Source organism: Salmo salar, chromosome ssa15 (assembly GCF_905237065.1).
Source record: "Salmo salar chromosome ssa15, Ssal_v3.1, whole genome shotgun sequence".
In the NCBI taxonomy this organism is placed as follows: domain Eukaryota; kingdom Metazoa; phylum Chordata; class Actinopteri; order Salmoniformes; family Salmonidae; genus Salmo; species Salmo salar.
The window spans coordinates 13633535-13651132 of NC_059456.1; the positions used below are offsets into that span (position 1 = coordinate 13633535).

The 17598-nt window shown below is 42.9% G+C and overlaps 1 protein-coding gene across 1 annotated transcript in view; it reads right to left on the reverse strand.

Annotated features, from left to right (window-relative positions):
• The window catches only part of LOC106591101 (ras-related protein Rab-10), a 37430-nt gene that overhangs the window by 11871 nt on the left and 7961 nt on the right, over nt 1-17598 (reverse strand). The window contains exon 2 of the mRNA XM_045695471.1: nt 7418-7478. Coding sequence (XP_045551427.1) covers nt 7418-7478 — 61 coding nt within the window. The remainder of the gene's footprint in view (nt 1-7417; nt 7479-17598) is intronic.

A 17598-nucleotide genomic window follows, 5' to 3' on the forward strand; every position in this document is an offset into this window, starting at 1 on the left:
CAAGACACTATCCGAAGTGTAAATAAGGGTCACGCGCACGACGCATTTCGTGACAAAAAATTCTAAATATTCCATTACCGTACTTCGAAGCATGTCAACCGCTGTTTAAAATCAATTTTTATGCCATTTTTCTCGTAAAAAAGCGATAATATTCCGACCGGGAGTGGTGGTTTTCGTTCAAAGAGAGAGAAAGTAAACATTGAGTCGACTCGGGCACGCGCGCCCTGTCCCATTGTCCTCAGATCGGCCACTTACAAAATGCGCTAATGTTTTTCAGCCATGGGCTGCAAAGCCTCGATTCAGCTTTCTGGCGCCTTCTGAGAGCCTATGGGAGCGTTAGAAAATGTCACGTCATGCCAGAGATCCCCTGTTTTTGTTAGAGATGATCAATAAGGCCATGAAAATGGTCAGAGAGAGCGCTTCCTGTTTGGAATCTTCTCAGGTTTTGGCCTGCCAAATGAGTTCTGTTATACTCACAGACACCATTCAAACAGTTTTAGAAACTTTAGGGTGTTTTCTATCCAAATCAAACAATTATATGCATATTCTAGTTACTGGGCAGGAGTAGTAACCAGATTAAATCAGGTACGTTTTTTATCCGGCCGTGCAAATACTGCCCCCTATCCCCAACAGGTTAACTTGGGTCAAACGTTTTGGATAGCCTTCCCACAATAAGTTGGGTGAATTTTGGCCTACTCGTCCTGACATAGCTGGTGTAACAGAGTCAGGTTTGTAGGCCTCCTTGCTTGCACACGCTTTTTCAGTTCTGCCCACAACTTTTCTATAGGATTGAGGTCAGGGCTTTGTGATGGCCACTCCAATACATTGACTTTGTTGTCCTTAAGCCATTTTGCCACAACTTTGTAAGTATGCTTGGGGTCATTGTCCATTTGGAAGACCCATTTGCGACCAAGCTTTAACTTCCTGACTGATGTCTTGAGATGTTGCTTCAATATATCCACATACTTCTTTTCTCATGATGCCATCTATTTTGTGAAGTGCACCACAACTTTGCTCCCTCCTGCAGCAAAGCACCCCACAACATGATGCTGCCACCCCCGTGCTTCACGGTTGGGATGGTGTTCCTCGGCTTGCAAGCCTCCCCCTTTTTCTCCAAACATAACGATGGTCGTTATGGCCAAAGAGTTCTATTTTTTTTTTTCAGCAGACCAGAGGACATTTCTCCAAAAAGTACAATCTTTGTTCCCGTGTGCAGTTGCAAACCATAGTCTGGCTTTTTTAATGGCGGTTTTGGAGCAGTGGCTTCTTCCTTGCAGAGCAGCCTTTCAGGTTATGACGATATAGGACTCGTTTTACTGTGGATATAGATACTTTTGTACCGGTGTCCTCCAGCATCTTCACAAGGTCCATTGCTGTTGTTCTGGGATTGATTTGCACTTTTCGCAACAACGTACGTTCATCTCTAGGAGACAGAACGAGTCTCCTTCTTGAGCGGTATGATGGCTGCGTGGTCCCATGATGTTTATACTTGCGTACTACTGTTTGTACAGATGAACGTGGTACCTTCAGGTCTTTGGAAATTGCTCCCAGGGATGAACCAGACTTGGAGGTCTAGAATTATTTTTCTGAGGTTTTGGCTGATTTCTTTTGATCCCATAATGTCAAGCAAAGAGGCACTAAGTTTGAAGGTAGGCCTTGAAATACATCCACAGGTACACCTCCAATTGACTCAAATTATATCAATTAGCCTATCAGAAGCTTCTAAAGCCATGACATCATTTTCTGGAATTTTCCAAGCTTTTTAAAGGCACAGTCAACTTAGTGTATGTAAACTTCTGACCCACTGGAATTGTGATATAGTGAATTAAGTGAAATAATCTGTCAGTAAACAATTGTTGGAAAATTACTTATGTCATACACAAAGTAGATGTCCTAACCGACTTGCCTAAACTATAGTTTGTTGACATGAAATTTGTGGTGTGGTTGAAAAACAAGTTTAATTGACTCCAACCTAAGTGTATGTAAACTTCCGACTTCAAACTGTATACAATATATACAGTCGTGGCCAAAAGTTGAGAATGACACAAATATTAATTTCCACAAAGTTTGCTGCTTCAGTGTCTTTAGATATTTTTGTCAGATGTTACTATGGAAAACTGAAGTATAATTACAAGCATTTCATAAGTGTCAAAGGCTTTTGTTGACAATTATATGAAGTTGATGCAAAGAGTAAATATTTGCAGTGTTGACCCTTCTTTTTCAAGACCTGTGCAATCCCCCCTGGCATGCTGTCAATTCACTTCTGGGCCACATCCTGACTGATGCCAGCCCATTCTTGCATAATCAATGCTTGGAGTTTTTGTTTGTCCACCCGCCTCTTGAGGATTGACCACAAATTCTCAATGGGATTAAGGTCTGAGGAGTTTCCTGGCCATGGACCCAAAATATTGATGTTTTGTTCCCCGAGCCACTTAGTTATCACTTTTGCCTTACGGAAAGGTGCTCCATCATGCTGGAAAAGGCATTGTTCGTCACCAAACTGTTCCTGGATGGTTGGGAGAAGTTTCTCTCGGAGGATGTGTTGGTACCATTCTTTATTCATGGCTGTGTTCTTAGGCAAAATTGTGAGTGAGCCCACTCCCTTGGCTGAGAAGCAACCCCACATATGAATGGTCTCAGGATGCTTTACTGTTTGCATGACACAGGACTGATGGTAGCGCTCACCTTGTCTTCTCCAGACAAGGTTTTTTCCGGATGCCCCAAACAATCGGAAAAGGGGATTCATCAGAGACAATGACTTGACCCCAGTCCTCAGCAGTCCAATCCCTGTACCTTTTGCAGAATATCAGTCTGTCCCTGATGTTTTTCCTGGAGAGAAGTGGCTTCTTTGCTGCCCTTCTTGACACCAGGCCATCCTCCAAAGGTCTTCACCTCACTGTGCGTGCAGATGCACTCACACCTGCCTGCTGCCATTCCCGAGCAAGCTCTGTACTGGTTGTGCCCCGATCCCGCTGCTGAATCAACTTTAGGAGACGGTCCTGGCACTTGCTGGACTTTCTTGGGCGCCCTGAAGCCTTCTTCACAACAATTGAACTTCTCTCCTTGAAGTTCTTGATGATCCGATAAATGGTTGATTTAGGTGCAATCTTCCTTGCCTGTGAAGCACTTTTTGTGCAAAGCAATGATGACTGCATGTGTTTCCTTGCAGGTAACCATGGTTGACAGAGGAAGAACAATGATTCCAAGCACCAACCTCCTTTTGAAGCTTCCAGTCTGTTACTAGAACTCAATCAGCATGACAGAGTGATCTCCAGCTTTGTCCTTGTCAACACTCACACCTGTGTTAACAAGAGAATCACTGACATGTCAGCTGGTCCTTTTGTGGCAGGGCTGAAATGCAGTGGAAATGTTTTTTTGGGGGGAATTCAGTTCATTTGCATGGCAAAGAGGGACTCGTCTGATCACTCTTCATAACATTCTGGAGTATATGCAAATTGCCATCATACAAACTGAGGCAGCAGACTTTGTGAAAATGTATATTTGTGTCATTCTCAACTTTTGGCCACGACTGTACAGTGTATTCAGAAAGTATTCTAAAATCAATTGAATACATTTTTCCCTCAATCTACACACAGTACCCCATAATGACAAAGCAACAAACAGGCAATTTTTTCTGCAAATTAATATTTTGTTTTTATAGAAATACTTTATTTACTTAACTCGAAATTGAGCTCAGTTGCATCCTGTTAACATTGATCATCCATGAGATGTTTCTACAACTTGATTGGAGTCCACATGTGGACTCAATTGATTGGACATGATTTGGAAAAGCACACACCTGTCCATATAAGGTCCCACAGTTGACAGTGCATATCAGAGCAAAAACCAAGCCACGAGGTCGAAGGAAATGTCCGTAAAGCTCCGAGAAAGGATTGTGTCAAGGCACAGATCTGGGGAAGGGTACCAAAACATTTCTGCAGCATTGAAGGTCCCCAAGAACACAGTGGGCTCCATCATCCTTAAATGGAACAAGTTTGGAACCACCAAGACTCTTCCTAGAGATGACCGCCCGGCCAAACTGATCAATCATGGGAGAAGGTCCTTGGTGTGGGAGGTAACCAAGAACCCGATGGTCACTCTCACAGAACTCTAGAGTTCCTATGTGGAAATGGGAGAACCTTCCAGAAGGACAACCATCTCTGCAGCAATCCATCAATCAGGCCTTCATGGCAGAGTGGCCAGACGGAAGCCACTCAGTAAAAGGCACATGACAAGTCTCAATGTCCTTGAGAGCCCAGACTTGAACCCGATTGAAAATCTCTGGAGACCTGAAAATAGCTGTGCAGCGATGCTCCCCATCTAACCTGACAGAGCTTGAGAGGATCTGCAGAGAAGAATGGGAGAAACTCCTCAAATATAGGTTTGCCAAGCTTGTAGAGTCATACTCAAGAAGACTCGAGGCTGTAATCGCTGCCAAAGGTGCTTCAACAAAGTATTGAGGAAAAGGTCTGAATACTAACTAACATAAATGTGATATGTTTTTAATTTCTAAGATATTTGCAAAAATGTCTAACAACCTGTTATTGCTTTGTCATTATGGGGTATTGTGATGTTATTATGGGGTATTGTGATGTCATTATGGGGTATTGTGATGTCATTATGGGGTATTGTGAGTAGATTGATGAGGGGGGGGAAACAATTTAATCAATTTTAGAATAAGGCTGTAATGTAACAACGAAAGGTCAGGGCATATGCACTGTACATCTACAAAAGTAAGAGATCTTGCTTCTGTTACCTGTTTTAGTGATTAATAGCCTACTGACTGAGCACCAAGCCTCACGCAACGACAACATGGCAGATAAAGCTATTTCACCGATGCGGCTGTTTTTAATATTTGCTTTGCTGTAATTAAGGATTTACCATTTTATTTCTTTAGAACTTATAATTTATTCAGTGTCGTTTACACAGTTCCAAACAGACAGAAAAATCATATCATCTAATGGCAGCTGTCGCTCCTGTCCTTCATCTCCTTGTTATTATCACCATTATAACAATAAGTAATGTCATTATCATTATTAGGCTTTGTATAACACCCTTGTATAACCACCATGGAGCTTTAGGCCTAAGAGCGAGTCCTGTTCAGTCTTGATACCGTTACTTAGGCCTATATTCAATATATAGGCTACTGGATAAATCAATCTTTCATTCGTTCATGCCATCACAAGAGACATTAATGCTTTGAAATGCAATCAAACATTTGTTTTAAAATTAAATAAAAGGGAGCTTTGAATAATTTGCCTAAAGAAAAAATAATCTGCAATTTACAAATGCATGCAACTGTTTTTAGTCTGCTGTAATAAAGGCTTTATATATTTATTTTTTCGTTAGAACAGACTCTGGTACACTTATTTAGTGTTGTTTACACCGTTCCAAATGGTCAAACCAAATAATATTGTAATCTAACTAACTGTTTGACACACGCAATTCTTGCTCCTATACCCTCCTTTGTCTGGATCTCCAGTAGTTTCCACAACTAAGTCAAATGTCTTCCACAGATCTGACTTGCCCTTTTCCTCCTGAGCAACCAGTAAACATTCCCCGTTTCCAGTTTATTTTTCACATCCTCCACATCCATTTTGTTGTCATGTGTTACTGTGTTCAGAGTTTGTTATAACCAAAAGAGAGCAAGGGTTGAGGGAATGTTTTTCTGAAAAATTAGGGATTTCAGTAACAGAACTTTGCAGTCAGAAACAAGAAACTGAATGGCTGAAATGATGTTGCAGCCACACCACGGACAGCGTGATAAACACTGCTCTGCTGTGGTGCCTTTTCTCTGCAGTAGGGAGGAGAGAGAGACAACATGCGCCAGTCACACAGGCACTGTGCTGTCATTGTTTTAACCTGTTAGGGCTAGGGGGCAGTATTGACACGACTGGATAATAAACGTACCCGATTTAATCTGGTTACTACTCCTGCCCAGTAACTAGAATATGCATATAATTATTGGCTTTGGATAGAAAACACTCCAAAGTTTCTAAAACTGTTTGAATGGTGTCTGTGAGTATAACAGAACTCAAATGGCAGGTCAAAACCTGAGAAGATTCTGTACAGGAAGTACCCTGTCTGACCATTTCTTGGCCTTCTTTGCCATCTCTATCCAAAACAAAGGATCTCTGCTGTTACGTGACACTTCCTACGGCTCACATGGGCTCTCAGAAGGCGGCAAAAAGTTGAATCGTGGCTTTGCAGACTCTGGCTGAAAAAAAGTAGTGCGTTTGGGTAGTGGCTGGTTACAGTACTGTGAGACTCAGGCTCGTGCCCGCGTCGACCGAAAGCTGTGTTTTCTTTCCTCTGTTTAGCTAAATGGACATTCCCGGTCGGAATATTATCGCTTTTTTATGAGAAAAATGGCATAACAAATGGCACGAACAAAATGCCGCTATTTGGATATAACGATGGATTATTTTGGACCAAACCAACATTTGTTTTTGAAGTAGCAGTCCTGGGAGTGCATTCTGACGAAGACAACAAAGGTAATCAAACTTTTGTAATAGTAAATCGGAGTTTGGTCAGGGCTAAACTTGGTGGGTGTCTAAATGGCTAGCCGTGATGGCTGGGCTATCTACTGAGAATATTGCAAAATGTGCTTTCACCGAAAAGCTATTTTAAAATCGGACACCTCGATTGCACAAAGGAGTTCTGTATCTATAATTCTTAAAATAATTATGTTTTTTGTGAACGTTTATCGTGAGTAATTAATAAATTCACCGGAAGTTTGCGGGGGGGTATGCTAGTTCTGAACGTCACATGCTAATGTAAAAAGCTGGTTTTTGATATAAATATGAACTTGATTGAAAAAAACATGCATGTATCGTATAACATAATGTCCTAGGATTGTCATCTGATGAAGATCAACAAAGGTTAGTGCTGCATTTAACTGTGGTTTGGGTTTATGTGTCTGATTATTTCTGGCTGGGTACTCTGCTGACATAATCTAATATTTTGTTTTCGTTGTAAAGCCTTTTTGAAATCGGACAGTGTGGTTAGATTAACGAGAGTCTTGTCTTTAAAATGGTGTAAAATAGTCATATGTTTAAGAAATTGAAGTAATAGCATTTCTAAGGTATTTGAATAACGCGCCACGGGATTCCACTGGCTGTTACGAAGGTGGGACGATTTCGTCCCACCTACCCTAGAGAGGTTAAACCAAATCTTCATCAGCGATTATTGACGATGCATTGAGTAGAATGCTCAGTCAGGCATTAGTCCTAAAACAAAAGGTCAAACCAATAGTGACGAAACGTACAACCCATGAATAGGCCCTGCTGAATAGGCCCTGCATCACCCAATGTCTTTAAAAATGACACCATGCCCGGGACAGCAGACACCATGCCCGGGACAGTAGAAACAAATAACATTGGACCCTGTACACATTACACACACCTCCTCCACTCACCATATCTGTAGTTTGATCTTCTTTCCCTGGAGTTCAACAGTTTTGATCTTGAAGTCTATTCCTGGAAAACACACAGAAACACATTAATACAGACCTTTATTGTAGTGACCTCTACAACACAGAAATGTGAATTATACTGTACACCGGGTATATAAAACATTAACTTAAGGTATAGGGGGCAGTATTTTCGATTTCGGATGAAAAGTGTGCCTAGAGTAAACTGCCTAATACTCGGGCCCAGAGTCAAATATTTGCATATTATTAGTAGATTTGGATAGAAAACACTGAAGTTTCTAAAACTGAGATGTTTATCTTTCAAAGGGTGTAAAATAGTTGTATGTTTGAAAAATTTGAATTTTGACATTTATTTGAATTCAAATTTGCAGCTCTTGAAATGCACCTGCTGTTGATGGAGTGCACCATGGGTGGGACGCTAGCGTCCCACCTAGCCCATAGAGGTTAATATTAGGCAAGTTAACCTCTCTAGGCTAGGCGGGACGAATTCGTCCCACCTACGTAACAGCCACTGCTATCCTGTGGCGCGATTTTCAAAACCTTCAAAATCCTATTACTTCAATTTCTCAAACATATGACTATTTTACAGCCATTTAAAGACAAGACTCTCGTTAATCTAACCACACTGTCCGATTTCAAAAAGGCTTTACAACGAAAGCAAAACATTAGATTATGTCAGCAGAGTACCAAGCCAGAAATAATCAGACACCCATTTTTCAAGCCAGCATATAATGTCACCAAAACCCAGAAGACAGCTAAATGCAGCACTCACCTTTGATGATCTTCATCAGATGACAACCCTAGGACATTATGTTATACAATACATGCATGTTTTGTTCAATCAAGTTCATATTTATATCAAAAACCAGCTTTTTACATTAGCATGTGACGTTCAGAACTAGCATACCCCCCGCAAACTTCCGGGGAATTCGCTAACATTTTACTAAATTACTCACGATAAACGTTCACAAAAAGCATAACAATTATAGATACAGACCTCCTCTATGCACTCGATATGTCCGATTTTAAAATAGCTTTTTGGTGAAAGCACATTTTGCAATATTCTAAGTACATAGCCCAGGCATCACGGGCTCGCTATTTAGACACCCGGCAAATTTAGCACTCACCATAATCATATTTACTATTATAAAAGTTTCATTACCTTTTGTTGTCTTCGTCAGAATACACACCCAGGATTGCTACTTCAATAACAAATGTTGGTTTGGTCCAAAATAATCCATCGTTATATCCGAATAGCGGCGTTTTGTTCGTGCGTTCCAGACACTATCCGAAATAGTAAAGAAGTGTCACGTGCATGGCGCAATTCGTGACAATAAAATTCTAAGTATTCCATTACCGTACTTCGAAGCATGTCAACCGCTGTTTAAAATCAATTTTTACGACATTTTTCTCGTAGAAAAGCGATAATATTCCGACAGGGAATCTCCTTTTCGGCAAACAGAGGAAAAAAATCCCAAAGGCGGGGGCGGTCGGGGTCACGCGCATAAGCTAGTGTCTCTTGATCGGCCACTTGAGAAAGGCGATAATGTGTTTCAGCCTGGGGCTGGAATGACGACATTCTGTTTTTTCCCGGGCTCTGAGCGCCTATGGACGACGTGGGAAGTGTCACGTTAGAGCAGAGATCCTTAGTAAATGATAGAGATGGAAAAGAAGTTCAACAAATGGTCAGACAGGCCACTTCCTGTAAAGGAATCTCTCAGGTTTTGACCTGCCATTTGAGTTCTGTTATACTCACAGACACCATTCAAACAGTTTTAGAAAATTTAGGGTGTTTTCTATCCATATGTAATAAGTATATGCATATTCTAGTTACTGGGTAGGAGTGGTAACCAGATTAAATCGGGTATGTTTTTTATCCAGCCGTGTCAATGCTGCCCCCTAGCCCTAACAGGTTAAGAAATAAATCTCATGGGATCCTCTTTTTAATAGAGGCCATCAATACGATTTTCTCACATTCTCTCACAGCCTATTGAAATGTTGCGCAACATGAGCAATCATGAAGTGTTTCAGAATTTCGATTACATTTGCATTGACGTCAGAGTGATTAGAGGGACAGGTAACAAGCTTGGTAGGCAACTAAAGACCATCAACAATAGAGCTTGGAGAAGCCTAGTTACCCTGACGAAACAGTCACGTGAAATTTGACTGTGGTTATGACTCGTGACCGCCGGTGTGTCGGTAACACGGTCCCTGTAACAGCCCTAGCCAGGCGCACCAGTTTGTGTTAAGAATTTTTCAAGCTCAACAGTTTCCCATGTGCATCAATAAGTCTTTGCTACATAAAGCCCCAACTTATCTCAGCTCACTGGTCACCACAGCAACACCCACCCGTAGCACGCATTCCAGCAGGTACATTGCACTGATCATCCCCAAAGCCAACACTTCCTTTGGCCGCCTTTCCTCCCAGCTCTCTGCTGCCAATGACTGGAACAAATTGCAAAAATCTGAAGCTGGAGTCTTATATCTTCCTCTCTAACTTTAAGCATCAGCTGTCAGAGCAGCTTACCGATCACTGTATCTGTAAATAGCCCACCCAACTACCTCATCCCCATATTATGACTTACCCTCTTGCTCTTTTGCACCCCAGTATCTCTACTTGCACATGATCATCATCTGCACATCTGTCATTATTTTCGCCTCTAGGGCCTATTTATTGCCTACCTCCCTACTCTTCCACATTTGCACACATTATACATAGATTTTTTCAATTTTTCTTTTATTTTGTGCTATTGACTGTTTATGTGTAACTCTGTTGTTTTTGTCGCACTGCTTTGCTTCATCTTGGCCAGGTCGCAGTTGTAAATGAGAACTTGTTCTCAACTGGCCTACCTGGTTAAATAAAGGTGAAATAAATAAATAAATACAAAAAAAAATAAAAAATGGTCCATCACCCAAAGGACATCCAGCCAACTTGAGACAACTGTGGGAAGTATTGGAGTCAACATGGGCCAGCATCCCTGTGGAATGCTTGTAGAGTCCATGCCCTGACAAATTGAGGCTGTTCTGAGGGCAAAAAGGGGTGAAACTCAAAATTAGGAAGCTTTTATTTTTTTTTAAAAAACACTAATAAGCGTTAGATCCATTCTGTCGATGTTTCTACGATTCGTTTAGGTTTTATACATCAGCTTCAAACAGCAGAAAATATTTTAATTTCAGAAACCAGGAAGTGAACGCACGCCCCATCAATGTCGACGGGGCGGCAGTGGAGCATATCGAGAGCTTCAAGTTCCTCGGTGTCCAAATGACTAAAGATTTAAAAATGTTCCAAAACACACACAGTCGTGAAGGCCGCGAAACACTGCCTTCGGACCATCAAGTCCTGAAAAAGTTATACAGCTGTACCACTGACAATAGCACCACCTTTGGTCAAATGGAGCGACAGAGGGTTGTGCGGTCAGTAGATCACTGGGGCCGAGCTCTCTGCCATCCAGGACCTCTATATCAGATGGTGTGAAAAGGCCCCAAAAAAATCTAAATGGTTTGGCGAGATCGGTGTGAAACAACTTGACTGGCCAGCAGAGCGCTGAATTCAAGCCCATCGAACTCCTTTGGGATGAAATGGAACAAGACAGGTGTATGATAATGGTGCATTCAAATTTGATTTAGTCACATGCGCCAAATACAACAGGTGTAGACCTTACAGCGAAATGCTTACTTACAAGCCCCTAACCAACAACGCAGTATAATAAATACGAATAAGTAACAAGTAGTTAAAGAGCAGCAGGAAAATAACAATAGCGAGACTATACAGGGGGTACCGGTACAGAGTCAATGTGCGGGGGCACCGGTTTGTCTAGGTAATATGTACATGCAGGTAGAGTTAAAGTGACCACGCTTAGAGAAGCAGACTAGCAGCGGCGTAAAGGGGGGGGGGGCAAAGCAAATAGTCTGGGTAGCCATTTGATTAGATGTTCAGGGGTCTTATGGCTTGGTGATAGAAACTGCTTAGAAGCCTCTTGGACCTAGACTTGCTGTGCGGTAGCAGAGAGAACAGTCGATGACTAGGGTGACTGGAGTCTGACAATTTTAAGGCCTTCCTCTGACACCGCCTGGTATAGCCTGGCCCCAGTGATGTACTGGGCCGAACACACTACCCTCTGTAGTGCCTTGCGGTCAGAGGCCAAGCAGTTGCCATTCCAGGCAGGGATGAAACCAGTCTGGATGCTCTCGATGGTGCAGCTGTATAACCTTTTGAGGATCTGAGGACCCATTACAAATCTTGTCAGTCTCCTGAGGGGGAATAGGTTTTGTTGTGCCCTCTTCACGACTGTCTTGGTGTGCTTGGACCATGTTAGTTTCTTGGTGACGTGGACACCAAGGAACTTGAAGATCTCAATCTGCTCCACTGCAGCCTCGTCGATGAGAATGGGGGCGTGCATGGTCCTCCTTTTCCTGTAGTCCACAATCATCTCCTTTGTCTTGATCACGTTGATGGAGAGGTTGTTGTCCTGGCACCACATAGCCTATAGGGAGGTGGTCAGAGACCTGGCCGTCTCGTCATTGATCAGGCCTACCACTGTTGTGTAATCAGCAAACTTAATCTGTTGTTCTGCCCCTGAACAAGGCAGTTAACCCACTGCTCCTATGCCTTCATTGTAAATAAGAATGTTCTTAACTGACTTGCCTAGTTAAATAAAAAAATTAAAATGGTGTTGGAGTCGTGCCTGGCCGTGCAGTCATGGGTGAACAGGGAGTACAGGAGGGGACTGAGCATGCACCCCTGAGGGGCCCCCGTGTTGAGGATCAGCGTGGCGGATGTGTTGTTACCTACCCTTACAACCTGGGGGCAGCCAGTAAGGAAGTCCAGGATTCAGTTGCAGAGGGAGGTGTTTAGTCCGAGTGTCCTTAGCTTATTGATGAGCTTTGAGGGCACTATGGTGTTGAATGCTGAGCTGTAGTCAATGAATAGCATTCTCACATCGGTGTTCCTTTTGTCCAGGTGGGAGAGGGCAGTGTGGAGTACAATAGAGATTGCATATCTGTGGATCTGTTAACCTGTTAGGGCTAGGGGGCAGTATTTGCACGGCTGGATAAAAAAAATGTACCCGATTTAATCTGGTTACTAATCCTACCCAGTAACTAGAATATGCATATACTTATTATATATGGATAGAAAACACCCTAAAGTTTCTAAAACTGTTTGAATGGTGTCTGTGAGTATAACAGAACTCATTTGGCAGGCAAAACCCTGAGACATTTTCTGACAGGAAGTGGATACCTGATGTGTTGTATTACCTTTAAACCTATCCCATTGAAAAACACAGGGGCTGAGGAATATTTTGGCACTTCCTATTGCTTCCACTAGATGTCACCAGCCTTTACAAAGTGTTTTGAGTCTTCTGGAGGGAGATCTGACCGAACAAGAGCCATGGAACGATGATGGCCCATTAGACACCTGGCGCGCGAGTTCATGTTGGGTACCCTCGTTCCAATACGTTATAAAAGAGAATGCATTCGTCCACCTTGAATATTATTCATGTTCTGGTTAAAAAGGCCCTAATGATTTATGCTATACAACGTTTGACATGTTTGAACGAACGTAAATATATTTTTTCCCCTCGTTCATGAAGTGAAGTCCGGCGGGCTTAGATCATGTGCTAACAAGACGGAGATTTTTGGACATAAATGATGAGCTTTTTTGAACAAAACTACATTCGTTATGGACCTGTGATACCTGGAAGTGACATCTGATGAAGAGAATCAAAGGTAATGGATTATTTACATAGTATTTTCGATTTTAGATCTCCCCAACATGGCGGCTAGTCTGTATCGCAACGCGTATTTTTCTGGGCGCAGTGCTCAGATTATTGCAAAGTGTGATTTCCCAGTAAGGTTATTTTTAAATCTGGCAAGTTGATTGCGTTCAAGAGATGTAAATCTATAATTCTTTAAATGACAATATAATATTTTACCAATGTTTTCTAATTTTAATTATTTAATTTGTGGTGCTGACTTGAATGCCGGTTATTGGAGGGAAACGATTTCCTGAACATCAACGCCACAGTAAAACGCTGTTTTTGGATATAAATATGAACTTGATAGAACTAAAAATGCATGCATTGTCTAACACAATGTCCTAGGAGTGTCATCTGTTGGAGATTGTAAAAGGTTAGTGCATAATTTTAGCTGATTTTATGGTTTTGGTGACGCCTGTCTTTGAATTGGCACAACATTACACACAACTCTTGTAAATGTACTGTCCTAACATACTCTAAATTTATGCTTTCGCTGTAAAACCTTTTTGAAATCGTAAAACGTGGTTAGATTAAGGAGATGTTTATCTTTCAAAGGGTGTAAAATAGTTGTATGTTTGAAAAATTTGAATTTTGACATTTATTTGGATTCAAATTTGCCGCTCTTGAAATGCACCTGCTGTTGATGGAGTGCACCACGGGTGGGACAGGGAGAGGTTGAAAATGTCAGTCAAGACACTTGCCAGTTGGTCAGCACATGCTCACAGTACACGTCCTGGTAATCCATCTGGCCCTGCGGCCTTGGGAATGTTGACCTGTTTAAAGGGCTTACATCGGCTGCGGAGAGCGTGATCACACAGTCGTCCGGATCAGCTGGTGCTCTCATGCATGTTTCAGTGTTATTTGCCTCGAAGCGAGCATATTAGTAGTTTAGCGCATCTGGTCGGCAGCTCTTGGCTGTGCTTCCCTTTGTAGTCTGTAATGGTTTGCAAGCCCTGCCACATCTGACAAGCATCGGAGCCGGTGTAGTACGAGTCAATCTTAGTCCTGTATTGACACTTTGCCTGTTTGATGGTTCGTCTGAGGGCATAGCAGGATTTCTTATGTTGTCTGTAATCCATGACTTCTGCTATGTACGTAGTCACTGTGGGGACGACATCATCGATGCACTTACTGATGAAGCCAGTGACTGATGGGGTGTACTTCTCAATGCCATCGGAAGAATCCAAGAACATATTCCAGTCTGTGCTAGCAAAACTGTCTCAACAGTAAATACAGACACCGGGACATCTATAGAGAGGGGTTGTGGTGAGAGGGGTCGTGGACAACTTAAAACAACCTTGTCAGATTATTATTATTTTGTATTTTTTTACTTGTCCAGGATTAGAGGACACGCGTTAATGTCGAGCCCTGTACTATCCCCCATAGTAGAAAAGTTTACCTATTCTACTGGTCAGCTTGTCGTTCTGTGCGAGAAAGAAATAGCCTATTCCAAACAGAATCTGGGACGACAGATCCCGAATTCATACAACCAATTGGCCTTGGCTACATAAAACAAACAACTTTAAAAAGCAATGAGTCTAATGCAATAGAGCAGAATGTTTAGCTTAAAACGTTGATCACCTATTATTTATTCACATGAGTGCAGCAACGAGTACAAGGCAGTAAGCTGCGCGTGACCGTTACTTCCATAATGCAATTAGCGGGAAAACACTTGTCGAAAGCACACTGCACTTGAGTGGTATCATGCGACAGAAGAAAATGTTAGAAATGTAGAAATAAGTGAGATCTAAAGATGCAACAACTGGCATGGCTTGCTAATATGACTAGGATTATCAACAACTAGCATGGCTTGCTAATGCTAATATGACTAGGATTATCATCAACTAGAATGGGATGCTAATATGACTAGGATTATCATCAACTAACATGGCTTGCTAATGCTAATATGACTAAGTTTAAAGTTCGGTTACTGGACAATGACAGAAAGTTGATTTGAAAACCAATGAAACATGAGCGAAACCATACTGGTTTCAATTGAAGCCTTTAGCCTAACATAAATGATTTGATACTTTGAAGCAACTTAAGACATGCCTCATAATATGAAGTAAAACTTTCAGGTTTCAAACAATTAAGTATGTTTTCAAAATGCATACTGCCTCCAGCTCATTGCAAAGTTGTGTGACATGCTAAAGCCTGCCTACTGTTGCCTATATGCACATGAATGGTGAATGTGAAACACACTTCAATTACCAGCTGAAAAGTACAAAAATACGAGCTCTTTTTAATCGTGGCCATCAAGACTGTTAACACATGACTGCATTTAGAAATGTTGTGCAATGATTGGGCTTCTAAAAGCATGTTTCACTCCTGTGTGAGGAGTAGCAGCCACAGGGGCTGTGTGAGGAGGTGCAGCCACAGGGGCTGTGTGAGGAGGTGCAGCAGCAGAGACAGTCTATCTGTATACTGTGTGATATAGGCTACATAACGACTAATCAAATCAAAGTTTGTCACGTGCTCTGAATACAACAGGTGTAGACCTTACAGTGAAATGCTTACTTACAGGCTCTAACCAATAGTGCAAAAAAGGTATTAGGTGAACAATAGGTAGTTAAGAAATAAAACAGTAAAAAGACAGGCTATATACAGTAGCGAGGCTATATACAGGCACCGGTTAGTCAGGCTGATTGAGGTAGTATGTACATGTAGATATGGTTAAAGTGACTATGCATATATGATGAACAGAGAGTAGCAGTAGCGTAAAAGAGGGGTTGGCGGGTGGCGGGACACAATGCAGATTGTCCCGCATATTGGCTAACTGTGCTATCTAAATTTCATTCCACTAATTTATGCAAATTAACCTATAGACATAAATATTTCACCAACTGGTGTTTCCATCAATGAATAGGCTAAAAAGCATTATTTTGCAATGGGATTTTTTTCCCTTCTCCCAGACAATTAGCCAGTGGCAATTTTATTAAATCGGCTTTTCAATAATTTTCTACCAGTCAAAACCAGCTAACGGATGCCCTGACGCACAGACACACAGAGAGATACTCCTTAACTTTCACTATCAATCCAATCGTTCTGATGAAGAACTCCGCTGAAACTGACTGCTAGATAAGTACTATGACGGGAGAGTTACTGACTGAAAACAGATTCTAGGTTCAAACTGCTTCTGGTTAAGGAGAGGAGAGAGAGAAATGGTCAGGTTCAAACTGCTTCTGGTTCAGGAGAGGAGAGAGAGAAATGGTCAGGTTCAAACTAAGGAGGCAGAGGAAAGGTGCGTTTATTTTTATTTAACTAGGCAAGTTGGTTAAGAACACATTTTCATTTACAATGACGGCCTACACCGGCCAAACCCTAACGACGCCGGGCCAATTGTGGGCCGCCATATGGGGCTCCCAATTACGGCCGGATGTGATACAGTCTGGAATCGAACCATGGTCTGTAGTGACACCTCTAGCACTGAGATGCAGTGCCTTAGACCGCTGACCAACTTGGGAGCCAGAAGAAAGACAGGAGGATGCTAGAGAGAGGGCGAGCGAGAGAGGCGAGAGAGAGGGCGAGAGAGAGAGAGAGAGGGCGAGAGAGAGAGAGGGCGAGAGAGAGAGAGAGGGCGAGAGAGAGAGAGAGGGCGAGAGAGAGAGAGAGGGCGAGAGAGAGAGAGAGGGCGAGAGAGAGAGAGAGGGCGAGAGAGAGAGAGAGGGCGAGAGAGAGAGAGAGGGCGAGAGAGAGAGAGAGGGCGAGAGAGAGAGAGAGAGGCGAGAGAGAGAGAGAGGGCGAGAGAGAGAGAGAGAGGGCGAGAGAGAGAGAGAGGCGAGAGAGAGAGAGAGAGGCGAGAGAGAGAGGGCGAGAGAGAGAGAGAGAGAGGGCGAGAGAGAGAGAGAGAGGGCGAGAGAGAGAGAGAGGGCGAGAGAGAGAGAGAGAGGGCGAGAGAGAGAGAGAGAGGGCGAGAGAGAGAGAGAGAGAGAGAGAGAGAGAGAGAGGCGAGAGAGAGAGAGGGCGAGAGAGAGAGAGAGAGGGCGAGAGAGAGAGAGAGGCGAGAGAGAGAGAGAGGGGGCGAGAGAGAGAGAGAGAGGCGAGAGAGAGAGAGAGAGAGGGCGAGAGAGAGAGAGAGAGGGCGAGAGAGAGAGAGAGAGGGCGAGAGAGAGAGAGAGAGGGCGAGAGAGAGAGAGAGAGGGCGAGAGAGAGAGAGAGAGGGCGAGAGAGAGAGAGAGAGGGCGAGAGAGAGAGAGAGAGGGCGAGAGAGAGAGAGAGAGGGCGAGAGAGAGAGAGAGAGAGGGCGAGAGAGAGAGAGAGAGGGCGAGAGAGAGAGAGAGAGGGCGAGAGAGAGAGAGAGAGGGCGAGAGAGAGAGAGAGAGGCGCGAGAGAGAGAGAGAGGGCGAGAGAGAGAGAGAGAGGGCGAGAGAGAGAGAGAGAGAGAGAGAGAGAGAGAGAGAGGCGAGAGAG